The sequence below is a fragment of the Blennius ocellaris genome (genome assembly GCF_963422515.1).
Source record: "Blennius ocellaris genome assembly, chromosome: 12".
In the NCBI taxonomy this organism is placed as follows: Eukaryota; Metazoa; Chordata; class Actinopteri; order Blenniiformes; family Blenniidae; genus Blennius; species Blennius ocellaris.
Window position 1 is genome coordinate 9826384 of NC_137661.1, and position 23117 is coordinate 9849500.

Genomic DNA, 23117 nt, shown 5'->3' on the forward strand with positions numbered 1-23117 from the left:
GATATATGGTATATGTTTTCCTCCTGTTTCACACACTGAAAATAGAGGCGAATGGCTTAAAAAAAGAAAAAGAAAAATAGGCACACTCTCTTCCCAAAAAGACACAGTACATCTGTTTCACACATACAGTCCCTGCCACATTTTTCTGCATCTGCCAAAAGATTTTGAAGGATGCACAGCACTTGATGCTTGAGTTAGTATAGTGAGCCCTGTGCAGGGTGGGAACTGAGTATGAAATGAAGTAGTGGTCTGTCTCAAAGTAAAGTACGGCTCAGCCTATCACGGGGCTCAAAACCCCACCAGAACACCTACTTAATATATTGACGATGTGAAAAGAACTACTCGTAGAAAGAAGAACAATTGCAATGATGAAAAGCACTAAAATATCTTCACAAAATTGACCAAGGTAGCGTGAGGAAAAGTCGACCGCTTAGACAAAGCTGGCAAATACCAGATAGAGATCTCAGTAGCAGGGAGAGCAGGACAAGCTGCTACACACTCAGCCGGTCAGACCATGGCTTTTTTTTTTTCTTCTTTTTTCCTGGTGAAGTGCCTTTATTGTCAACACTGTGTCCTGGTGAAAACGGTGCCGAGGCAGTTCCCCTCAACATGATTTATAGCCTTCCTGAGTGTTATTAAAAGGCTAACTGCAACTCTAAACAGATTTCCCATAGTTACTGCCCTGCAGAGGACCTTTTATGTTCAGAGGTGAATGTCCCACGTTCATAGACCTTTACTGGGTTTATATAAAACACTGCCGTCATTTTATTTTTATCAATGCGTGTAAGGTTATGACTAAACTAAATCGCACTGCCTGATAGATGAAATGATGAGTTGTAGCCTTTTTTTCTTTTTAAAGATCTGCTCCTATCTTGTGTTTAAAGAAAGAGGGGACATTTAAGGTACAAGAATACAGCCCGGTCATCTATAATGAAAATCTGTATCCCTAACCACTATACATTTCATAACTCAAAACGTTATTTACAAAACGTTTGACACTTTAAAAGTGAAATGCAAGCTCTTCTAAAATCGAAAAAAATGTATTAAAAATAACATGTGCATCTGTCTGTGCGAGTCTTATCTCCTCCAGAAATGATCTTCACCTTTTTCTCTCTCTCTTTTTTTTTTTAGACAGACAAAAAACATGGGGTGTAACAATATGGAAAGTAACTTTATGTAATCCTGACAGTTAGTTAAAAGTCAAAATGTAATGCGACAGAACATGCAGGTGCTGCAAGGTGGGGTAGTGATAAGACCCCTTGTTTGAGTCCAGTTGGGGGCCTTTCAGCGTGAAGTAAATAAACACGTGTTAAGCTTATCTTTGACTCTAAACTGTGCACAGTTGTGATTGTCTGTGTCTGTGTTGGACTGACGACCTGTCAAGCGGTACCCTGCCTTCACACCATAGACTCCAGAGTGGCTTCAGCGCCATGCGACCATGAATTTCAAAAAGTGGTATCGAAGATAGATGAAAGAAAAAAAAAACGAAAAAAAAACATTGGGTTTTATGTTTGGATAAGTGATTCTGAATAAAACATGTTGGGCAGAAAATATGAAACTCCACTTCAGAGTTGCTGTGGGTTTTGGAGCCATTTCAAAAGTAAAACCAGCAAGTGAAGCAAAGTTTTAAGAATTAAATCCCACAATCCACACAATTCTGACTTCTTGTTTACATTGGCACCTGATGATGACAGGGTTGCGTCTAGCAACTGACAAAAACATATAAAGTCAGATGTTAAAGTAGCTTTCAGACGACGTCCAGTACTTCATGTCATGATCCCAACATATAGACAACACTGTTTTTCTTACACATTTTAAACGTTACAAAAAAAAACATTGCAGTCGGTTTTAATCATTTATGAGGGTCTCCAATAAATAAATGGGTGATTTGGTTTGGGTTGTTCTTTTTTTCAGTTGTGACATCTTGCGGTGATTCCCTCAGTGTGGCCGAGAGAGAGGGGGGGGGGGGGGGGGGGGGTGGAAGCGGGATTCCTCTTGGGAAGCACTGGCATTTGAACTACAGTGACAGACCAGTGACCTCTGACCCCTAACTGAAAGCTCATAGACCGACCATCAAACCAGACGGGCAATAAATAGAGACAGACCCCCATTGCTTTTAAGTTTTGTCTCCGTCACACTTGCACAGTTGCTTCCACAATCCCGCCGCACTACAGACACAAGGTTTGTGCTCTTTGCTTTTGAGTCGAGTCAAATCACTTTGTTGTTTCTTTCTGACACCAGCGCAAACAACAGAAGAGAAAAGACGCCCAAATGTTATACGTCTCGTCAGGAACCGTTCCAAAAGACATGAATAAGAGGTCAAGTTTGTAAACATAATTGGGGTTGGGAGGGGGGGGGGGGTATTTTTATGAGTACTGTGTCTGTTTTTTTGCCCGAATGATTCATTTAACAGTAACGCTGCATTTATTTGGACGAACAAAGAAACTCTGTATCAAAATAATTACTCGGAGCAGCTGTAGATCATCAATAAGGATATGGAAGACTCTCATTAAGTAGTTTTCCAGTTTCCACTAGTGAGAGAGAATGCAAAACGAATCAGTTTTGCTTCATGAATAACAGTTTTAGCATAAGAAATTTAATTTGCAGGGTACATTTTATCTCCAAACTGTTTAGCTAACATGGAAAAAAAGACTCAGTCATTTCCACTATTTTCAGATATGAAGTAGCTGCAGAAGCTGGGGCTTGGCTGCCTTCCACTTCAAATTCAGCCATTAAGCTCCATTTGAAGAAGTCATAGCTAACTCTTTCAGTTAAGTAATGTGGATTAACATTCCTCCGACCTCGGAGTAAGAAGAGAAACTCAAAGATATAGAGGAGCAAGTGATGGGAAAAGAAAAGCCATAGGAAACGAATCCTTTACACCAGCTCCAGCATACACTGGCTGTACACCTTTTTTATGTTGTAAAGCATTTGAGAAGGAGAGATAATCCAAACACACCATGAAATAACCTTGTGAAGTATGAAGCCATTCTTGCCTTCCAAGAATGGCTTCATAAACAACTCAATTTTACTTCAAACAGAGTTCAATCATACTTAGATTGGCCAACTAAAAGGCCGTTTACATACCCCATAGGATCGTGTTATCGTCAAGACCGCGAACTCACACAAGGAAAGCAGTAAAGGCCAGTGGGAATAGGAGTTTGGATCAGCAAATAAAGTAAAGCTAATTAAATGATCCTTTTAATATTTTCTACTCATTTGAATATGTTGATTCGGGATACCACGGGCTGCATACGTTCACCCGGAGTTAACCGTGCACTCTAATTAAATACAAGTGTTGTTTGTTTTTTAAACAAGCCTTAACTCACATCTTATCTGTGGGTTGATCTAAATATTTAAGGTAGCGCTTGGGGACACAATGGCAGGCCGGCTGACTTGCTGAGAGCCCCCCCATTGTCTGCCAACAGAGTCAAGTCTCTCCCCGGGTCGCGGCTGCAGCATGACAATTGGGACGATAATCTAAAAACTAACCATCATTTGCATGAGAGAAGGAGACTCGACGTGGGTCGGCGGCGCACCGGTGGCACAACAATTCAAAAGTCACTCACGAGTTCATTCAGGACCAAATGTGATGAGTGGCATTAAAAAGTCTAGTCCTCGTGATGATGCCCTGATGGGGAGCTCAGTAACTCAACACAAAGGGAAATAATGCTGCGAGGAAACACAGTCCTTTAAATAAAAAAAATAAAAAAAATAAAAAATCTGAACTTTAATTCAGCCACGGAAAATGGCACGCACACACACACACACACACACACACACACACACACACACACACACACACACACACACACACACACACACACACACACACACACACACACACACACACACAAAGCGCATGTTGTGGAGGCGAGGATCCGGGCGTGTGGAGACTCACCGGTTGCGCTCAGGTTGAGGACGCTCACGAGCAGCAGGCTGACCCACGGAGCGCGTGCTGGACATCCCGGCGGACGCTGGCTCGCTGCTGCCCGAGTTGGATACATTCCTCCGGCTCTGTGTCAAATCCTCTGTCCGCCTCTCAACATCCAACGCGCACAAACGTTTAATTTCGAGTGAACTGAAAGAGTCAACTCGGGTATCCTGATTATTTGTGCGCTTTTGTTGTTTTTGGTCTGAGGGTTTTTTTTTTGTTTTGTTTTGTTTTTTTAGCTGCAACGAAACTTTCCCGGTAAAAGGTGACAGTCTTCAAGATATTTTGTCTCCGTTGCTTTCTGCCTCTTTCCTCCTCGTTTGAGCTCCGCTCACTTTGCCCCCCTCTCTCTCTCTCTCTCTCGCTCTCTCTCGCTCTCTCTCTCTCTCTCTCCAACCAAGCGAAACTCTTCCAGCAGACTTCAGGGCAGGACCTGTTGCCCACAGGAGCCACATGGCTCTGATTAGCCACGTGTCGCCACCACGTGGTGACTACAGGAACTACCAGGATTCGGCAGTGGCTTTATTATACTATAGTACAGGTCAAAAGGTCATGTGGCTCTTTGGCCTTTCTCTGTATGCACAGCCTCAACTGAGAAGAATTACAATTACCTGTCTTTTATATGTATCTTTATCATGTGTCTATATCCCTATATGCTTACAAAATATAAATATTTATATAAACGTTGGATATAAATAAGAATAATGTATACACAGCGAGTGTCTGCAGAGGCGCTTTATTATTAAACAGAGCCAGCCACTCCAACGGAACCAGACACAGGGAGGTGCATGCAGGCAACGGCACCCTCACCTGACCCCCCCCCCCCCCCCCCCCCCATTCTCAGCCAATCACAGGCCAACCTGCTCTAAGAATTGGACCTAACCATGTCATCAATAAACCTTAACATTGCAATAAGCCCCCTCTTTGAAAGAGTTTGTCTGGGAGGGGGGCAAATCAAGTGACATAGAGCAGGCAGTGCAAATAAATAAATGCAACAAGAGACTACAACTACATCTCTGGGTAAATAAATACCAGTAATAGTAAAAATCTTATAATAAAAGCACGAGTCAGATATAAAAAAGAATGAACGTCAAAGGTTAAATATGTATAAACATGGTGCAGGAGGCAACATTTTGAACACAGGTGAAGGCATGAATACAACTGAAACTGTATTACATTAAATTAAAAAGAGCTCCCCAATTCATTCACTTTTCTGATGCACTTCTTTCCATTCAAATTCAGTTTTACGATTCAATTTTTTGTGCCACACATCTGGGACCCTGTAGCCAAACTAGTCAAACACTGATGTGAAGAAATGGCTTTTGTGACAGCAATGCGCTTTGTATTCGTTACCTGGCATAAACTCCTCCGATACAAATATTAATTGGAACCACGATAAACCTGGGCCAAGGTTTATCCCATATGTATGAAGGTCGTTTACCAAGGCAAAATGATGCTGCATTCAAATTGAAATAGGAAAGCAGACGAGAAAACATCTTCCCTGAAGCAACAACACTTAGCAGAAACACATAAACGAGAAGCAAAACCAGAAAATAAATTGTATCCACTGTTGTGCACTTATGAGTTTATTTGTGCTACGAAGCATCAACAATCAGGTTAAAGTAATGAATATGAAATGGTGCTACTCATATGGTAACAATAACAAACGATAGTGAATTTTTTTTCTCATTTTTATTTATTTGTGGAAGTTCATGGCTGCTGTTGATGCCGAGCTCAGCTGCTACGATGGGCCTCTGCTCCTGCTGCTTGGTACGCTTTCATTTTCTGCGGGTACCAAAGAAAGAAAATGTTCAGAGCAAGCATTCAGGAAGACTTCAAACATAAATCGACGTGTAATAAGATGTATGGTGTTACACCCAAACATGTGATACACACTCAGGCCTGACAGACTAAATAAACGGGTTTTTGTTTTTTTTAGCTGTGCAGTGACTCAGAGTTTGAAGTAAAGCTCTGGTAAATAAACTGAATGTCATGATGTTCATGTAGGTACAAACAGCCAGAAGTGTATGTAGAGCAGGAAGTGGACAGTGGAACTCACCTTGAACTGCAGGTGACAGGAGGAGCAGCAGGGTGGACGGACAACGCACTGTAGACAAAAGAAAAGTGTGAAATGCACAAGTTCCACAAGTTGAGACTTAAGATCAACACCAGGAGACACCAGATCACTTTGACTGATCATGAGGCAGCACACACTTGTAGTGAGGTGGTATTTAAAAGTTCATTGCAGGAGGAAATGTTTGTTTTTGTTGACTGGTTAAAGGGTTAAATAATCCCTTGTATTAAAATCAATGTAATTTAGATCAAATGTATTTTTCAAAAGCATATTTTGTTGCGCAATTAAAAGAGATTTTTTTTTTATTTCATATTTCCAGATTTATTTCTGAGAATTGAACTCTATCAAACACTTCCGAGTGAAAACAGTGTGAAATGTTACTTTTCTCACACTGCCGGTTAAAACTAGATTATATTTGAAGCTTAAGTATTGTTATTATGTTAAACTATCAAAACTCAGCAGAAATGTAAACTGGATTCAATCTGAGTGTAATTTACAGCATACAGCATGATTTAAACTGACAAGAGTTGATCAGACAAGTAAAGAGAAAAAAGAAAACTGCGTAAGGCTCCTTGTGTGTATAAACTTCCTCTGATTAGTGACGGCTCCGCTCTCTGTTTTCACTTCGAATCTTGTGTTTAGGCTAAAACTTCAAACACCTTATGAGAGTTCAACCTGCTCACAGGCCCAAAAACACGTCAACAGCTCCACCCTGATCACTTCTGATTTCAATTTTTGGAAAAGTGGTCACACTCTGCCAGACAGCAGCCCAAAACCTTTGAAAAATGTTCAGTTGTACTCCACCTTTCACAGACAGATGTAGCGAGTGTTTAAACAGATAAAGGAGATCAAGTATAATTTGAAAATTACTGAATTAATTTTGAGTGTGGCTGCCGCTCGGTACTGACGAGTATTCCCTCCATACAGACACTACTGAGTCAGTTAAAATAGCAATTTCTCTTTAATCGTTTGTATGTGTGTCTCAGATGTTCTATATAAATGTGTAATAACAGTGTAAAAGTGTCAAAGGACCGGTAATAGTGAGAAAGTAGAAGTGAAACTACAGGTGTGTGTTGTCATAGAGACGACCTCCTGCTCATCACAGGTCAGCTTTAGCAGTTAGTAGTCCGACCTTGATGGGATTTGTAGGCCTCAAACAAATGATTGTGATATTTTTAAACTAAAAAGTACTTTGAATTATTTATATTTCTGGCATTTTAATGTTCGTCAAAAATGTAACCAATTTTAAAGTTAAGAATTTTCCAGAGTTTGTACATATTAACAATATTAATTTATCAATTATAGCTATAGATATATTAATTATTAGGTCATATTTGTTGGACCGACTGTCATGTTGAGTGATGGACAGAAACCCCCTCTCAATAATTGGACACTTAACATTACTTTATCAATATTTAGCTGTACTGTAACAAGTGTAGTGTGATTGGCTCCCTGAACCGTTCACTGAATTACATCTACACATTGGATCTTGTTTTTGTTTTATTTATGGACACAATGTAATAAAAAAATATATTTTTATCCCATGGGTAAAAAGGGCTTTTAACAAAAGGCAACCCTAAAATGCCCAAGAAGAAAAACGGGGAAAGTTTCACAAGAAATAAAGGAATCGGCTATGCCAAAAAAAATTTTTATCAAATAAAAAAAAAAAACTTAAAAATGTGGGCTGCTTAAACAATAGCCACAATGGTTAAAACAGCATAAATGTCAACATTTAAAATCTAAATTGTCTATAAAAATTGTTGATAATGAATTATGAAACCTCTAAAATCAAGTACAACAGCTGGAAATGTAATAAAATATTTATCATCCTAAACTCTAATTAGAATTTGATAAATGCAACATAAGACACAAGTCCCTTTAGTTTCTGTGCTGCTCTGGACTTGAAAAAGAGCTTTCTCTTCAGAGGACGTTTTGAACTGGACTTTACTCCAAGAACCAGACCCTCAATTTCCTTGTTTCTTTATTGAAACAGCAGGTAAAGTCTTTGAGATAATAAAACCACAATGAAAGAAAATAACATTAGTAACCATTTGTTTAATTACAAAACATTTTGAAAATGGATTGCTTCAATTACTTGAATCATTTTAACTTTAACTAAACCAAGTATCCAACAAGGAAATTAAAGAAAGCATTCCATATTATTTGCATTTTTTCTTAATTTTTTTTTTTAAACCAAGGTCAACATTCTTGAATGCACCAATTTGGCTGCATCCAGGTTTTTTGACAAGATCGCACACCACAGTACTGTCACGATCAAGAGAGGAACATGTCTTTGCTGCCATTGAGTTCCTCCACACCTGCCAGGCTCTTCCACCCGGCCTCTCAGAGTGCTGAACAGCCAGTTCATTCGCTTCACCCGTTCCTCATTAACGGTGGAGAGGGAGGCAGAAGCAGCTCACAGGCAGTTTGACACAACACACGTGTTCTGTCCTTATATCAAAACTATGCATGAAGCACTTGAAGAGCTGCGTCAGCCTCTTTTTAAAAGTTACAAATGTTTTGTCAACCCTGCACTTACGGAAGTAGCCTATGTAATAATAGAAATTTGCATTTGAAACGTCAATGAAAGATAAGGTTTAAATCGCTATTCGCTTCTATCCATCTTCTACTCTTCTTATCCACTGCGCCGCCATGAGACCCCTACCCTTTTCTGATTTCTTAATAAACGTGCTCATTTGAACCGTCAATGTCAAACACACACACTCTTTGTCATCCATTAGAAAAGACCGTTTCCATTAAAGCAGCTCAGGTGCAGCCAATCAATTCGGATTATATACATTTTCCTACGTTACATTGGAGAGAGCAGAACCAGCACGGAGTCAAAAACGCTGATTCACTTTAATGGGCAGTTTAGAGTCACCATCCATATATAATTGTTTAAAACAATGAATTTGCTGCTGCATGTGATTAAAATTTCTATTACCGGTAATATGCATGTGTTTCTTTGTTTTTCTCTTGAGCCCTGAACAATCTTGTCGGTTGATGTGTGGACCGATACATAGCTTCACATATGTTTAATAATTTGAGCGGTATATAGTATTAGCAAGCTCCTGAGATTCTCCTCTGCAGCTCTACCTCGTTTTCCGTTTACTTGACTCACTTGTGGGTTTTTCACACATACTTTGTTTCTCCATATGCTTCTACACTTCGAAAAGACCAACACGAGCCTTTTTGGGGGCGGGTGGGAAAAGAATGGTAGCAATTTAGCTTTCTCCGGTTCTCCCATATTCTGACCTACTTATGGTCATTAGAGGGAAATATCTACCCCTTCTGAAGTATGTTTTGATGTAACCATTATAGAGGCAAGGGAAAGCGTGTGTTAAATAATGCTGGAGACTGGATTATATTCAGCCATGGGCCCATGAGAGGATAAAGCTGGATGCTCGTACCTTCAAGAACGTCCCTGAATTCTACCCCACAGTATCCCTGGTCTTTGTCACACTTGGGAGTTCAGGACATGGTCTGTGAATACACTCCCGGTGTTTCCTCCACTTCCTTTCCTCCACCGTGATCCCCGGAGAGATGCTGCACTGGAGATCGCACTGCCTCAGCTTTTAGTGATCCTTATAAGGTGTAGGCATTTAGCGAAGTGGTCTTCTGCATTGAATTCCTCTGTTACTGTAGTGTGTATTATAAACATTTCTAGGGGTGTCAAGCATGAACGTCGAATCCCGAGAGTCCAGCGCGGGTGTGTGTGTGTGTGTGTGTGTGTGTGTGTGTGTGTGTGTGTGTGTGTGTGTGTGTGTGTGTGTGTGTGTGTGTGTGTGTGTGTGTGTGTGTGTGCATAAGACTGTGATTTCTTCACTTTTTCAAGGTCTGTGGTTTAAGTTCCTCATTCTCGTGGCAAACCAAAACGTGCGGCTTCACATGTGCACAATCTCACATAACATTTCAATTAGCGAGACAGAGACAGAGAGCTTTTGTGCTCCAGCGATATCACACGGAGAGCAAATTCAAACAAAATAACTCTAAATAACTGTCAAACCAGTGGTAATTGGGCATGACTGATTACAGTGTGGAGAATCACGCGAGGTGATGTACCTCATCAGGAAGTGTTTCACTCTGAAGCAGCCTCTTAGGGTTTTAGTGCGTGCAGCCAGATGAATTCAACCTAAGCTGTGTGTTAGGTAGTTTTCTCTGAAAAAAAACCAAAAACGGATCTTCAGAGGAGAGGAAGGAGACTTAGAAGGGTGTGACCTCACAACTTTTGCCGATTGAGTTGTGAGATTATTTCTGACATTGGCCAATTATTTCTCCTTGATGTCTATTGATTCCATTTAGCCTAAAGTAGGATAAGATTATTAAAATTGCAACCATGCATGGTGAAAGTCATTTAACTTTCATGTTGGAGCGGATTAGGGCTCTGACATCTCTTTGAAGAGCAGATCCCTGAGGCTTTTTGCTGCAGCCACAGCACATGGACAGGGGGTCTCTTTGTTAAAAACTGGCAATGACGTCTCTATCAATAAAGGTAAAGGAAAAGATGGGAGGGACGATGGCCTATAAAGAAAAACTTTTACGTCCTCAATATGTACTTTCTTTCTTTTCTTGACAACCCAATGACATCAGTAAATCATTTGTGCTTTTATCCAATCATCTTTGTCTCCCTTTGAAAATGTGATAGCACTTTGTCCATTCCTCAATAAGCCGATAAATCAGGACACTTTAGATGTTCCCAAATGGCTGAAGGACAATACTGGCCTCACTGCGTCCTCTCTATCCTCACACCCAATCCTGTTCAAGCCCTCATTTGTGTCAGACCCAGAGCTCAGCTTTAATATACAACCAATGCAGAGCTGCACGGATCTTTTCCAGGGCCAATCTGCCCACATTATAACGAAAGTAGATATTCACAGAGAGCAGGCAACACCCAAGTGCTATAGCTACAAAACAAAGAAACAAACACTCTCACTCATTTCCAACACGTCTTTTAAGTTCCTTTGGTGCCAAGAGGCACTTTGTGTTTTACATCCTGCACAGGGTCTTAAATTATATGACGTTTCAGAGAGCAGAAAGATAATAGCTCGCAGCTGAATGTAACATATTCATGGAATTTACAACATTTTAGGCATTCTGCTTGTGTCCACAGAACAGTTCATTTAAGGTGAGGGAAAAATGATGCAAACAAATAGCAATCAAGAACAACATTGTCTATTTCAGTGTTTTTCAACCACTGTGCTGTGGCACACTGGTGTTCCGCGAGATATAGTCAGGTGTGCCGTGGGAAATTATCTAATGTCACTTTTTTTCTAAAAAACATTTGCTCTAACAGCCACTGTCAGCTGTGAGAGCAGTGTGCAGAGTAATCATGTATTAATACTGTGGCGAGCGCCGCGGAAGAATTGTGCTGAGTCGAGATTATTTTCTGCCAGGTGATCACCAGAGACTTTTATTTTGCCATGAACACACGCAACCAGAACTTCATAACAGGATGACACTCCACTAAACACATTTCTCACTCATGGTTGCACACCAACATCCAACAAACCAAACCAAACTAGACGAAATAATTAACTATCTGAACAGAGTAACAAAAACACTACACAAGCACAAATCAACACACACAACAACCCCAACAATAACCCTCAATAACCTCCGGCAACACATAACCTGAACTCCCATCATGCCCTGCAGCGACCAACTCTGTGATCGCTACAATACTCTTCGCCAACATATGGCAGCACAGAATTTTGCCGGTGAAATCGAAACTTTTAGTGCGGTGGAAACGGGGCTTTAACTGACGTCAGTCTTGTTTATCACTATGAGGCTGCTCCCATCTTGTATCAAAGTACTGTGTCAGTGACAGTGATGGAGACGTTTTTGAAAAGGAAGAATGTTAACCAGGATCTCAGCTCTGTGTTCATCCATCAGGTCCAGGTTTCACACTGAGTGAGGAAAAATTTAAAATAGAAATTGGGAAATACTTTTTTTCTGTATTTATTTGATTCCTGTTGATAAAACTTTGATGAGAATGACTTTATATTGTTAATATAGGCTACAGAGTTTAAAATTTTAACATTTTCGGGTGGTGGTGTGCCTCGAGATATTTCCAAAGACAAAAGTGTGCCTTGGCTCAAAAAAGGTTGAAAAACACTGTCCTAGAGAAACACACCTAGGGGCTCTGGACCTTGCCCCTGTGAACACCAGGACTCTAACTGGGGTTTATCCCCCCCCCCCAACAGTCCCTCTTTGCTACCGGTTCCACAACCAGGAATTCATGCTCCTTTCGTTAAAATCTTCACAGCTTGATGAGTTGAAATTGACGCTGCTTCAAACCTGCTTGTCCGTAACATTTAAAGAACTCTGAAAATACACTGACTTATGAACTAAGAAAACAGTTTTGGTTTTTTTTACACTGGAGGTTGTTTATCAGCAGCTACACTGGATTATATCTGTTGTGTGTTTCAAGTGTGATGCGACTCTTGCTGTGGTGTGGCTGTTAAACACGTTCAACCCCCCCCCCCCCCGGTTCAAAATGTGTATAAATGTGAATAATGAAGCAGAGGGAAGCTGAAAATATCTCCCAAAGGCATCAAATTACAAATGAGACATTCCCATGATGTCAAACAAAATTGGGTTTTATTTACATGTTTAATTCACAGAAAACAAACAACAGGCTCCCAGAAAATGGCGTCTCTGGTTCACCATTGCGAAGCTCTTCTCTTCTTCTGTTGTTTTGCTTTCTTTGCTTGTCTTCTGCTCACAAACTTCTTTCCTTGTCCCAAATCTGAAAAACAAAAGGTGTTTTGTGTTAAACAATGCTGATTAAACAGCCTATCAACCAAGGTTAGTGCAGCTCTCTAATTCACTAGATATGAAATAAAGCCCATCCAACCGATCCAGTCATTTTTCAATGATAAATAACAGCTTGTCTTGTCATTGAGGTGCTTACTTGGATTATTGTTGGACTGGTTCTTTTCCGTCGGGTTGGAGGAGCAGTCAGGAGTCTTGACCTTTGTCTCCTCTTTATTAGGTTGTGGTGAGCTTTAATAAGTAAGAAGGAAAATTGTTAGTTTCAGTTCAGTTAGTCTTTTTTCTTAAAATACTAAAACTCCTCAGAGCGGTAGAGTTTGGACAAATACCTGTTGACAGAGGCTGAAGGTTGTTGTGAGACTTGTTGTGCCGGGGCCTGGTCCTTCTTGTTCACGTCAGACGGACTGTATTTGGACCAATATTTGCATCCGGGCCAGGTGATGCTGGCAAATAGTGGCTCAATATAGTCATATTCATACGAACTGCAACTGTCGCACTCCTCCATGGGTTTGCTGTAAGATTTCACATTGGAATATTAACAATCATGACACTGAACAGCTTGCAAAACCACAATGATGTTGAATATTTGTAACACTTAGCAGCTATTGTATTGGTCTGTTTGTTTAAAAAGACTCAAAATCATCAGAGATAAAGTTTGGACAAAATACCTGTTGACAGTCTCTGCATGGTCCAACTCCTCCAGGTGGTTTCCATTGGTTGAAGTGTTTTCTTCACTGAAGGTGATGCTGGAGAAAAGAGGCTGAACATACTCATATTCGTAAGAGCTGCAATTGTCACACTCCACCACATGGTTGCTGTTGGACCTGGTGATGCTGGCAAGAAGTGGCTCAATAGATTCTTCTTCCTCAGAGCTGCAATCATCAGATAGACAAACATTACAGGTCATTACACTCAACAGCTTGCAAAAGCACAATGATGTTAAATATGTGTAACACTTAGCATCCAACTCATCATTGGGCCTGTTTTAAAAGACCAAATCATCAGAAAAAGGAAGTTGTGACAAATACCTGTTGACAGTCTCTGCAATGGCCAACTCCTCCAGGGGCTTTTCGTCATTTGAAGTGTTTTCCTCATTGAAGGTGATGCTGGCGAAAAGAGGCTGAATATATTCCTCTTCCTCAGAGCTGCAGTCATCACACTCCACCACATGGTTGCTGCAAGTGTTCACAGTGGAAGACAAACAATCGTTACACAGCTTGCAAAAGCACAATTATGTTAAATACGTGTAACATTGAGCAGTTATTTCATTTGGTGGTGTGTTTAAAAAGACTCAAAATCATCAGAGATAAAGTTTGGACAAAATACCTGTTGACAGTGTCTGCATGGTCCAACTCCTCCAGGTGCTTTCCATTGGTTGAAGTGTTTTCTTCACTGATGGTGATGCTGGAGAAAAGAGGCTGAACATACTCATATTCGTAAGAGCTGCAATTGTCGCACTCCACCACATGGTTGCTGTTGGACCTGGTGATGCTGGCAAGAAGTGGCTCAATATATTCTTCTTCCTCAGAGCTGCAATCATCAGATAGATAAACATTACAGGTCATTACACTCAACAGTTTGCAAAAGCACAATGATGTTGAATATTTGTAACACTTAGCAGCTACTGTATTGGTCTGTTTGTTTTAAAAGACCAAATCATCAGAGAAAGGAAGTTTTGACAAATACCTGTTGACAGACTCTGCAAGGTCCAACTCCTCCAGGTGCTTTTCGTCATTTGAAGACTTTTCTTCAGTTAATGTGATGCTGGAAAAAAGTGGTTGAATATATTCCTCTTCCTCAGAGCTGCAATCATCACACTCCACCACGTGTTGGCTGCAGGAGTTAACAATGGAAGATAAACAATCATTACACTCAACAGCTTGCAAAAGTACAATTATGTTAAATATGTTTAACATTGAGCAGCTATTTCATTGGTTTGTCTGTTTGTTTGTTTAAAAGACTCAAAATCATTAGAGAGAGAAAGTTTTGAAAAATACCTGTTGACAGTCTCTGAATGGTCCAACTCCTCCAAGTGGTTTTCATTGTTGAAACTCTTTTCGTCACTGAAGGTGATGCTGGCGAAAAGAGGCTGAATATATTCCTCTTCATCAGAGCTGCAGTCATCACACTCCACCACGTGTTGGCTGCAAGAGTTCACATTGGAACATAAACAATCATTACACAGCTTGCAAAACCACAATGATGTTGAATATTCATAACACTGAACATTTATGTCATTGGTTTGTTTGTTTGTTTAAAAGACACAAAATCATCAGAGAGAGAAATTTGTGACAAATACCTGCTGACAGTCTCTGAATGGTCCAACTCCTCCAGGTGGTTTTCTTCAGGTGAATCCTTCACTTCTGAAAATAAATCTTTTTGCACCGAGGGAAACCCATGGCTTGCTCTTTCCTTGCCATTTTCCACCTCTTCATGCAGGTCCTTCAGCTCTTTTTCCATAGCACGGATTTTCTCCTGGCGTTCATTCCGATTTTTGAAGAACATCGCTGTAACTCCCATCACCTCTTCCGCGAGGGACTGTCTGTTAATTGTGGGAGCGCCACAAATGTACTGTAAAACACAAGCAAAGACCATCATTAGACCTGCTCAATTTAATTTTTGCCTCAGTTACCTTAGAAAACGTTATTGTGGTCTTCAATCTTCCTCTCATTTCATTTACATCCAAAAATTACGTGGTTCTACTAGAAATACTTGTATTTAACAACAACTTACATTCAAAATCTGGACCACTCCGTGAAGCACATTCCCCTCTCCGGTCTCCATCTCTGGAAGCTGTGCTGGTACCGTCAAGTTGCTCATCGTGTTGTCACGACAATCTGCAGCAAGTATTTGGAATAATATATTGTAAACTTTCACAGAAAATTGACTATTGGTAAGGTCACCAAATGTACTTTTTTGCATTCAACTCACAGTTTTGACGGAAATAGAGAATGTTGTTGGCAATCAAATCCTTGAGAAGAATCTCGCAGTGGATGAAGTCTCGCAGTGGATGAAGTCTCTCAGAGAATCGCTGTCGCGTGTGTCACAATCGCTGGAGGGTGAAGAACTGGAAATGGAACTGGAACCTGGAGAGAAACTAGTGACTGCCAACGCTGAACGAAGCTGATCCGGACTGAAAGGAAAAGGCCAAATGCTGTCTGTCTATATGCTGTCTGTCCTTTGATGTGTCCTTTGATTGCCCTCGAGGGGCGGGGCCTCTAGGGGGAGGAGCCTCGTGGAGGATATCAAAGGACCTTTTATCCTTTTGATCTTCTCCAGTGTTTTAAAGATCCATTTATGACACATCAAAGGACAGACAGCATATAGACAGACAGCATTTGGCCTTTTCCTTTCAGTCCGGATCAGCTTCGTTCAGCGTTGGCAGTCACTAGTTTCTCTCCAGGTTCCAGTTCCATTTCCAGTTCTTCACCCTCCAGCGATTGTGACACACGCGACAGTGATTCTCTGAGAGACTTCATCCACTGCGAGACTTCATCCACTGCGAGATTCTTCTCAAGGATTTGATTGCCAACAACATTCTCTATTTCCGTCAAAACTGTGAGTTGAATGCAAAAAAGTACATTTGGTGACCTTACCAATAGTCAATTTTCTGTGAAAGTTTACAATATATTATTCCAAATACTTGCTGCAGATTGTCGTGACAACACGATGAGCAACTTGACGGTACCAGCACAGCTTCCAGAGATGGAGACCGGAGAGGGGAATGTGCTTCACGGAGTGGTCCAGATTTTGAATGTAAGTTGTTGTTAAATACAAGTATTTCTAGTAGAACCACGTAATTTTTGGATGTAAATGAAATGAGAGGAAGATTGAAGACCACAATAACATTTTCTAAGGTAACTGAGGCAAAAATTAAATTGAGCAGGTCTAATGATGGTCTTTGCTTGTGTTTTACAGTACATTTGTGGCGCTCCCACAATTAACAGACAGTCCCTTGCGGAAGAGGTGATGGGAGTTACAGCGATGTTCTTCAAAAATTGGAATGAACGCCAGGAGAAAATCCGTGCTATGGAAAAAGAGCTGAAGGACCTGCATGAAGAGGTGGAAAATGGCAAGGAAAGAGCAAGCCATGGGTTTCCCTCGGTGCAAAAAGATTTATTTTCAGAAGTGAAGGATTCACCTGAAGAAAACCACCTGGAGGAGTTGGACCATTCAGAGACTGTCAGCAGGTATTTGTCACAAATTTCTCTCTCTGATGATTTTGTGTCTTTTAAACAAACAAACAAACCAATGACATAAATGTTCAGTGTTATGAATATTCAACATCATTGTGGTTTTGCAAGCTGTGTAATGATTGTTTATGTTCCAATGTGAACTCTTGCAGCCAACACGTGGTGGAGTGTGATGACTGCAGCTCTGATGAAGAGGAATATATTCAGCCTCTTTTCGCCAGCATCACCTTCAGTGACGAAAAGAGTTTCAACAATGAAAACCACTTGGAGGAGTTGGACCATTCAGAGACTGTCAACAGGTATTTTTCAAAACTTTCTCTCTCTAATGATTTTGAGTCTTTTAAACAAACAAACAAACAAACCAATGAAATAGCTGCTCAATGTTAAACATATTTAACATAATTGTACTTTTGCAAGCTGTTGAGTGTAATGATTGTTTATCTTCCATTGTGAACTCCTGCAGCCAACACGTGGTGGAGTGTGATGATTGCAGCTCTGAGGAAGAGGAATATATTCAACCACTTTTTTCCAGCATCACCTTCACTGAAGAAAAGTCTTCAAATGACAAAAAGCACCTGGAGGAGTTGGACCTTGCAGAGTCTGTCAACAGGTATTTGTCAAAACTTCCTTTCTCTGATGATTTGGTCTTTTAAAACAAACAGACCAATACAGTAGCTGCTAAGTGTTACAAATATTCAACATCATTGTGCTTTTGCAAACTGTTGAGTGTAATGACCTGTAATGTTTATCTATCTGATGATTGCAGCCCTGAGGAAGAAGAATATATTGAGCCACTTCTTGCCAGCATCACCAGGTCCAACAGCAACCATGTGGTGGAGTGCGACAATTGCAGCTCTTACGAATATGAGTATGTGCAGCCTCTTTTCTCCAGCATCACCATCAGTGAAGAAAACACTTCAACCAATGGAAAGCACCTGGAGGAGTTGGACCATGCAGACACTGTCAACAGGTATTTTGTCCAAACTTTATCTCTGATGATTTTGAGTCTTTTTAAACACACCACCAAATGAAATAACTGCTCAATGTTACACGTATTTAACATAATTGTGCTTTTGCAAGCTGTGTAATGATTGTTTGTCTTCCACTGTGAACTCTTGCAGCAACCATGTGGTGGAGTGTGATGACTGCAGCTCTGAGGAAGAGGAATATATTCAGCCTCTTTTCGCCAGCATCACCTTCAATGAGGAAAAAACTTCAAATGACAAAAAGCCCCTGGAGGAGTTGGCCATTGCAGAGACTGTCAACAGGTATTTGTCACAACTTCCTTTTTCTGATGATTTGGTCTTTTAAAACAGGCCCAATGATGAGTTGGATGCTAAGTGTTACACATATTAAACATCATTGTGCTTTTGCAAGCTGTTGAGTGTAATGACCTGTAATGTTTGTCTATCTGATGATTGCAGCTCTGAGGAAGAAGAATCTATTGAGCCACTTCTTGCCAGCATCACCAGGTCCAACAGCAACCATGTGGTGGAGTGTGACAATTGCAGCTCTTACGAATATGAGTATGTTCAGCCTCTTTTCTCCAGCATCACCTTCAGTGAAGAAAAGACTTCAACCAATGAAAACCACCTGGAGGAGTTGGACCATGCAGACACTGTCAACAGGTATTTTGTCCAAACTTTATCTCTGATGATTTTGAGTCTTTTTAAACAAACAGACCAATACAATAGCTGCTAAGTGTTACAAATATTCAACATCATTGTGGTTTTGCAAGCTGTTCAGTGTAATGATTGTTAATATTCCAATGTGAAATCTTACAGCAAACCCATGGAGGAGTGCGACAGTTGCAGTTCGTATGAATATGACTATATTGAGCCACTATTTGCCAGCATCACCTGGCCCGGATGCAAATATTGGTCCAAATACAGTCCGTCTGACGTGAACAAGAAGGACCAGGCCCCGGCACAACAAGTCTCACAACAACCTTCAGCCTCTGTCAACAGGTATTTGTCCAAACTCTACCGCTCTGAGGAGTTTTAGTATTTAAAGAAAAAAGACTAACTGAACTGAAACTAACAATTTTCCTTCTTACTTATTAAAGCTCACCACAACCTAATAAAGAGGAGACAAAGGTCAAGACTCCTGACTGCTCCTCCAACCCGACGGAAAAGAACCAGCCCAACAATAATCCAAGTAAGCACCTCAATGACAAGACAAGCTGTTATTCATCATTGAAAAATGACTGGATCGGTTGAATGGGCTTTATTTTATATCTAGTGAATTAGAGAGCTGCACTAACCTTGGTTGATAGGCTGTTTAACCAGCATTGTTTAACACAAAACACATTTTGTTTTTCAGATTTGGGACAAGGAAAGAAGTTTGTGAGCAGAAGACAAGCAAAGAAAGCAAAACAACAGAAGAAGAGAAGAGCTTCGCAATGGTGAACCAGAGACGCCATTTTCTGGGAGCCTGTTGTTTGTTTTCTGTGAATTAAACATGTAAATAAAACCCAATTCTGTTTGACATCATGGGAATGTCTCATCTGTAATTTGATGCCTTTGGGAGGTATTTTCAGCTTCCCTCTGCTTCATTATTCACATTTATACACATTTATACACAGTTTAAAATGTTGCCATTTTCAGGTGGTGGTGTGCCTCGAGATTTTTCCAAAGAAAAAACTGTGCCTTGGTTTCAAAAAGGTTGAAAAACACTGGTCTATTTATTGTGCAAATTCAAAGCCTTAATGGTCACATTTTCTTCGATAAGAATCATTGATTTCAGCCATTTCGTATCTCTCAATGAGACTTGGCAGGACACTGGACTGCAGAAGCGTTGTGTCTCCTGGAGTATTTGTTATTGAGCGAGAGCCACGCAGTGAATCAGAGAGCATACTGGAAACTATCCACCCCTCTCTCACACAGCCTTGTTGAACTGTGTGGTCAGAAGTGTTCCAACTCATTTCATCTCATTGCCGACTACTTTTTATGGCCTCACACATCATCCCGTACACGTCGGCTCCAGACCCAGAAAATTGAGATTGTAAAGATGGCGATGACTCATGCGATGCCTTTAGATCTATTAATGCTGTGTTTGGGGGGGTGTCGTCTGAAACTTCGTCAGCCTCACACAGCCTGTTGCCGCTGGTACACATCTCGTTGATAAACGGGAGGCGATATGGTGCTTTTACAAAACACACAAGCTCAGGTTTCTCTTTTGACTTAAGGTTGGATTGACATAAATCAGGAATTCCCCATTGTACTGGAAAGGTGATTAGGAAAAGTAGAAATCCCTTTGAATGTATAAATTAAGTTTGAAGGTCTGTTGCACGTCAGGTATTACGTAAATCTCAAACTCCCTTTTCCCAGATTAGATCATTTTAATGAATAAAGCATATCAAAAGCCATTATTCTACCACGTTTAACACATATTTAAATGCATTGAAACATGCTTCATCATTATCTAATTGGATTAAGTGGATTTAATGAATTTGTGTTTATATAAAAAAGAAGATTACAACATATAGAACATTCACAAATAAAATGATCAAGTTAAATTGCACTTACAAAAACATATATACAAAGTTAAATTAAATTAATAGGGAAATATCTTGTTGTTGAGTGTGGGTTTTTACATTTTACATTTTTATGGTTTAATCTTAAAGTGTGTGTTCTTGGATGACAGCTTGTTGCTTTCGGAGTTTCATTGTGTCAGTTTTTATACAAATATATACATATACATAGCCTTTCTTCAAAGTCTTCATTGGCAACACCAAAATAAGTTTAAAACATTATTTATATGGTGACAATGATAACAAAAAGAGTAATTAGATGGGATTTTAAAAATCAATTTTGACTTTGAAATAAACTTAAATAGACTTGTGACTAAGCCAAATGGAAGTTTAACCCAAATATAATCCTGAGACCCTGAGGAGCACAACCTCACTCCTTTTCTCAGTCCTTCTTTGAGGACGTACAGAAAGATGTCTTTGTCCACTGCACTGCCCTCTTGTAGCGGGAGAGCAATGAACAGACCACTCTAAAAACACGCGGCTCTGTGCCAGCTCCACAAAAAGCCATTTGGACATCTAATAGCTGTGGACCAGGCCAGCTTAATGTAAGCCTTTTTTTTTTTTTTTTTTGTGATTACCTGATGTAATGACAGCCAATCCAAATACAGCCTGCAAGCTATTATGAGCCAAACAAGAGGAACACATTATGCGTTGCACTATGTCAGCCTGACAGGGTCTGAACAACGCAGCATGAAACTGTTTCCACCCTGTTCTTGTGACTCCTGAGGGAGTAGAGAGGAACTGTTTAGGGCAGTTTTACATCCCACATGCCACAAATTGCACCTTTGAAGGCCAGCAGTCAGCCTGAACAGCCATATCTGTAATCTTTACATAAACAAGAAAAAAGCTTGGGAACATTTATCCACATCGAGAGCTCTTAGTAGTCAACAAGGCCATGTGAATTGTGTGTCTCAAAGATTGCTTCAGTATAATCACAGGAAATATGAATTAGCAGTAATCGTCAGCACAACCTAATACAGACATCAAACTCATTGGATATTTATCCTGAAAATTCAGCTGGATTGACCAATTAGTTGCAGCTCAGGAACTCCGACTGTGAGCTTTGTGCTTTTGGTGGGATTAGAGCAAAAACAGGTTGGGCTGATTGTGTCGGTGAGATTGAATGACACTGGCACACATGATGGCAATTAGTGTAAAATATGATATCTGTGATTGGGGCCAATTTTCCATTTCAAATTCAGAGGGGACATGGGGAGCACTCCCCCTGCGTGGCGCATGGGTGCACCTGATTCTCAACCCTCATACCAACCCACTAAACTGTTCCCATTGACACCCAAGTGTCTGTGTTGTGCCTCATGTCTGACTGTGATCCAATACAAACTGGGTCAAATGTTTCTGCTCCTCAGCATATCGCCAATATGAACTTTGCAGAGATATTTGTTATACAGCGTGACTCTCTCCAGCCTGTGTCATGTATTTAATGTATGTGTGAGAGAATTGTTCTCGCTGATCGTACAATAAAGCGCAGAGAAAAGTCAAGCCAGTGAGGCAGGCAGGTCCCCTGCTTCACCTCAAGGGGGCGTACGTGAACTGAACTTTGGCCTTATCTCAATTGAGTTTTTTTTTTGTTTTGTTAAATATGATAGGATTAATTATTAAAAAAAATTCAAGTATGTGATAACTAAACTTTTGGCCTAAAATAATATTTTTCTTTTTAACATTGACAGAAAACCTTTATTAAAATTAATTAAAGCACCAGAATTTAAGGTTTGAAAAATAACAGAAATTTTTACTGAAGGTCAAAATTGAATTTGTGCTGCACACATCTCTACACTTTAATTTGTTTACAGTAAATAGGAATTGCTTGAAAACAAGAATGGTACTGTATCCATTTCTATAAAAGTTTGCAGGACAAATACTTTCCAGTGTTTATGTTTGTATTGGTGTACGGTAATTGAAAGAGGAATGCTGATGGGATATGAAGCATCACCAGTTGATGCTGTTGGACGAAGAGTGAAGTAAGATGCTCTTTTCAGTTCTTACCATTGTAAATGTGACTTCAGGGGAGTCAGTATAACTTGAACCTCATCTCACCTCACTGAACAGATTTGATAATTCATCGTTTGTGTCCAGAAACTGCATTCATCAGCAGAGGGCGCCAGAACTACATCCAATCAACACTGACCCAATCAGTCCAGCTTCACTCAGGGATCTGATATTGATTCAGTACGTCACTGCCTGACTCGTCCACTGAACTGTTACACTTGATCATCAGTCAGTCTGTGCCAAAGACTTGACAATATGGACAAATTCAGAGATTAGACTGTGGAACTGGAAGGAAGTCATTTTCTCGAAATTGAATTTGAAATTGCTCATTAAAATATTGCAAAACAGAATAAAGCTGTTATTCTGATGATCTACTGAACCATTTTCAGTCGAGTTACAAGATTTGTTTTTAGGCGCGTCCAGTGTGGCTGTGGTTGAACGACACGATCTATTCTGACAATGGGAGGAAACACACCGAATGTGACTCGATAGATCAGGGGTGGCCAACCCTGGTCCTCGAGAGCCGCAGTCCTGCATGTTTTAGATGTTTCCCTGCTCAAACACACCTGTTGTCATGATGAGGCTCTGCAGAAAGCTTGACAA

General features: G+C 40.4%; 1 protein-coding gene across 1 annotated transcript in view; it reads right to left on the minus strand.

The window, feature by feature from the left end:
• ror1 (receptor tyrosine kinase-like orphan receptor 1) overlaps positions 1–4154 on the minus strand; it is a 129505-nt gene extending 125351 nt beyond the window's left edge. Inside the window, exon 1 of the mRNA XM_080506933.1 lies at positions 3902–4154. Coding sequence (XP_080363059.1) covers positions 3902–4007 — 106 coding nt within the window. The 5' untranslated portion in view covers positions 4008–4154. The remainder of the gene's footprint in view (positions 1–3901) is intronic.
• Between the last annotated feature and the right edge of the window lie 18963 nt (positions 4155–23117).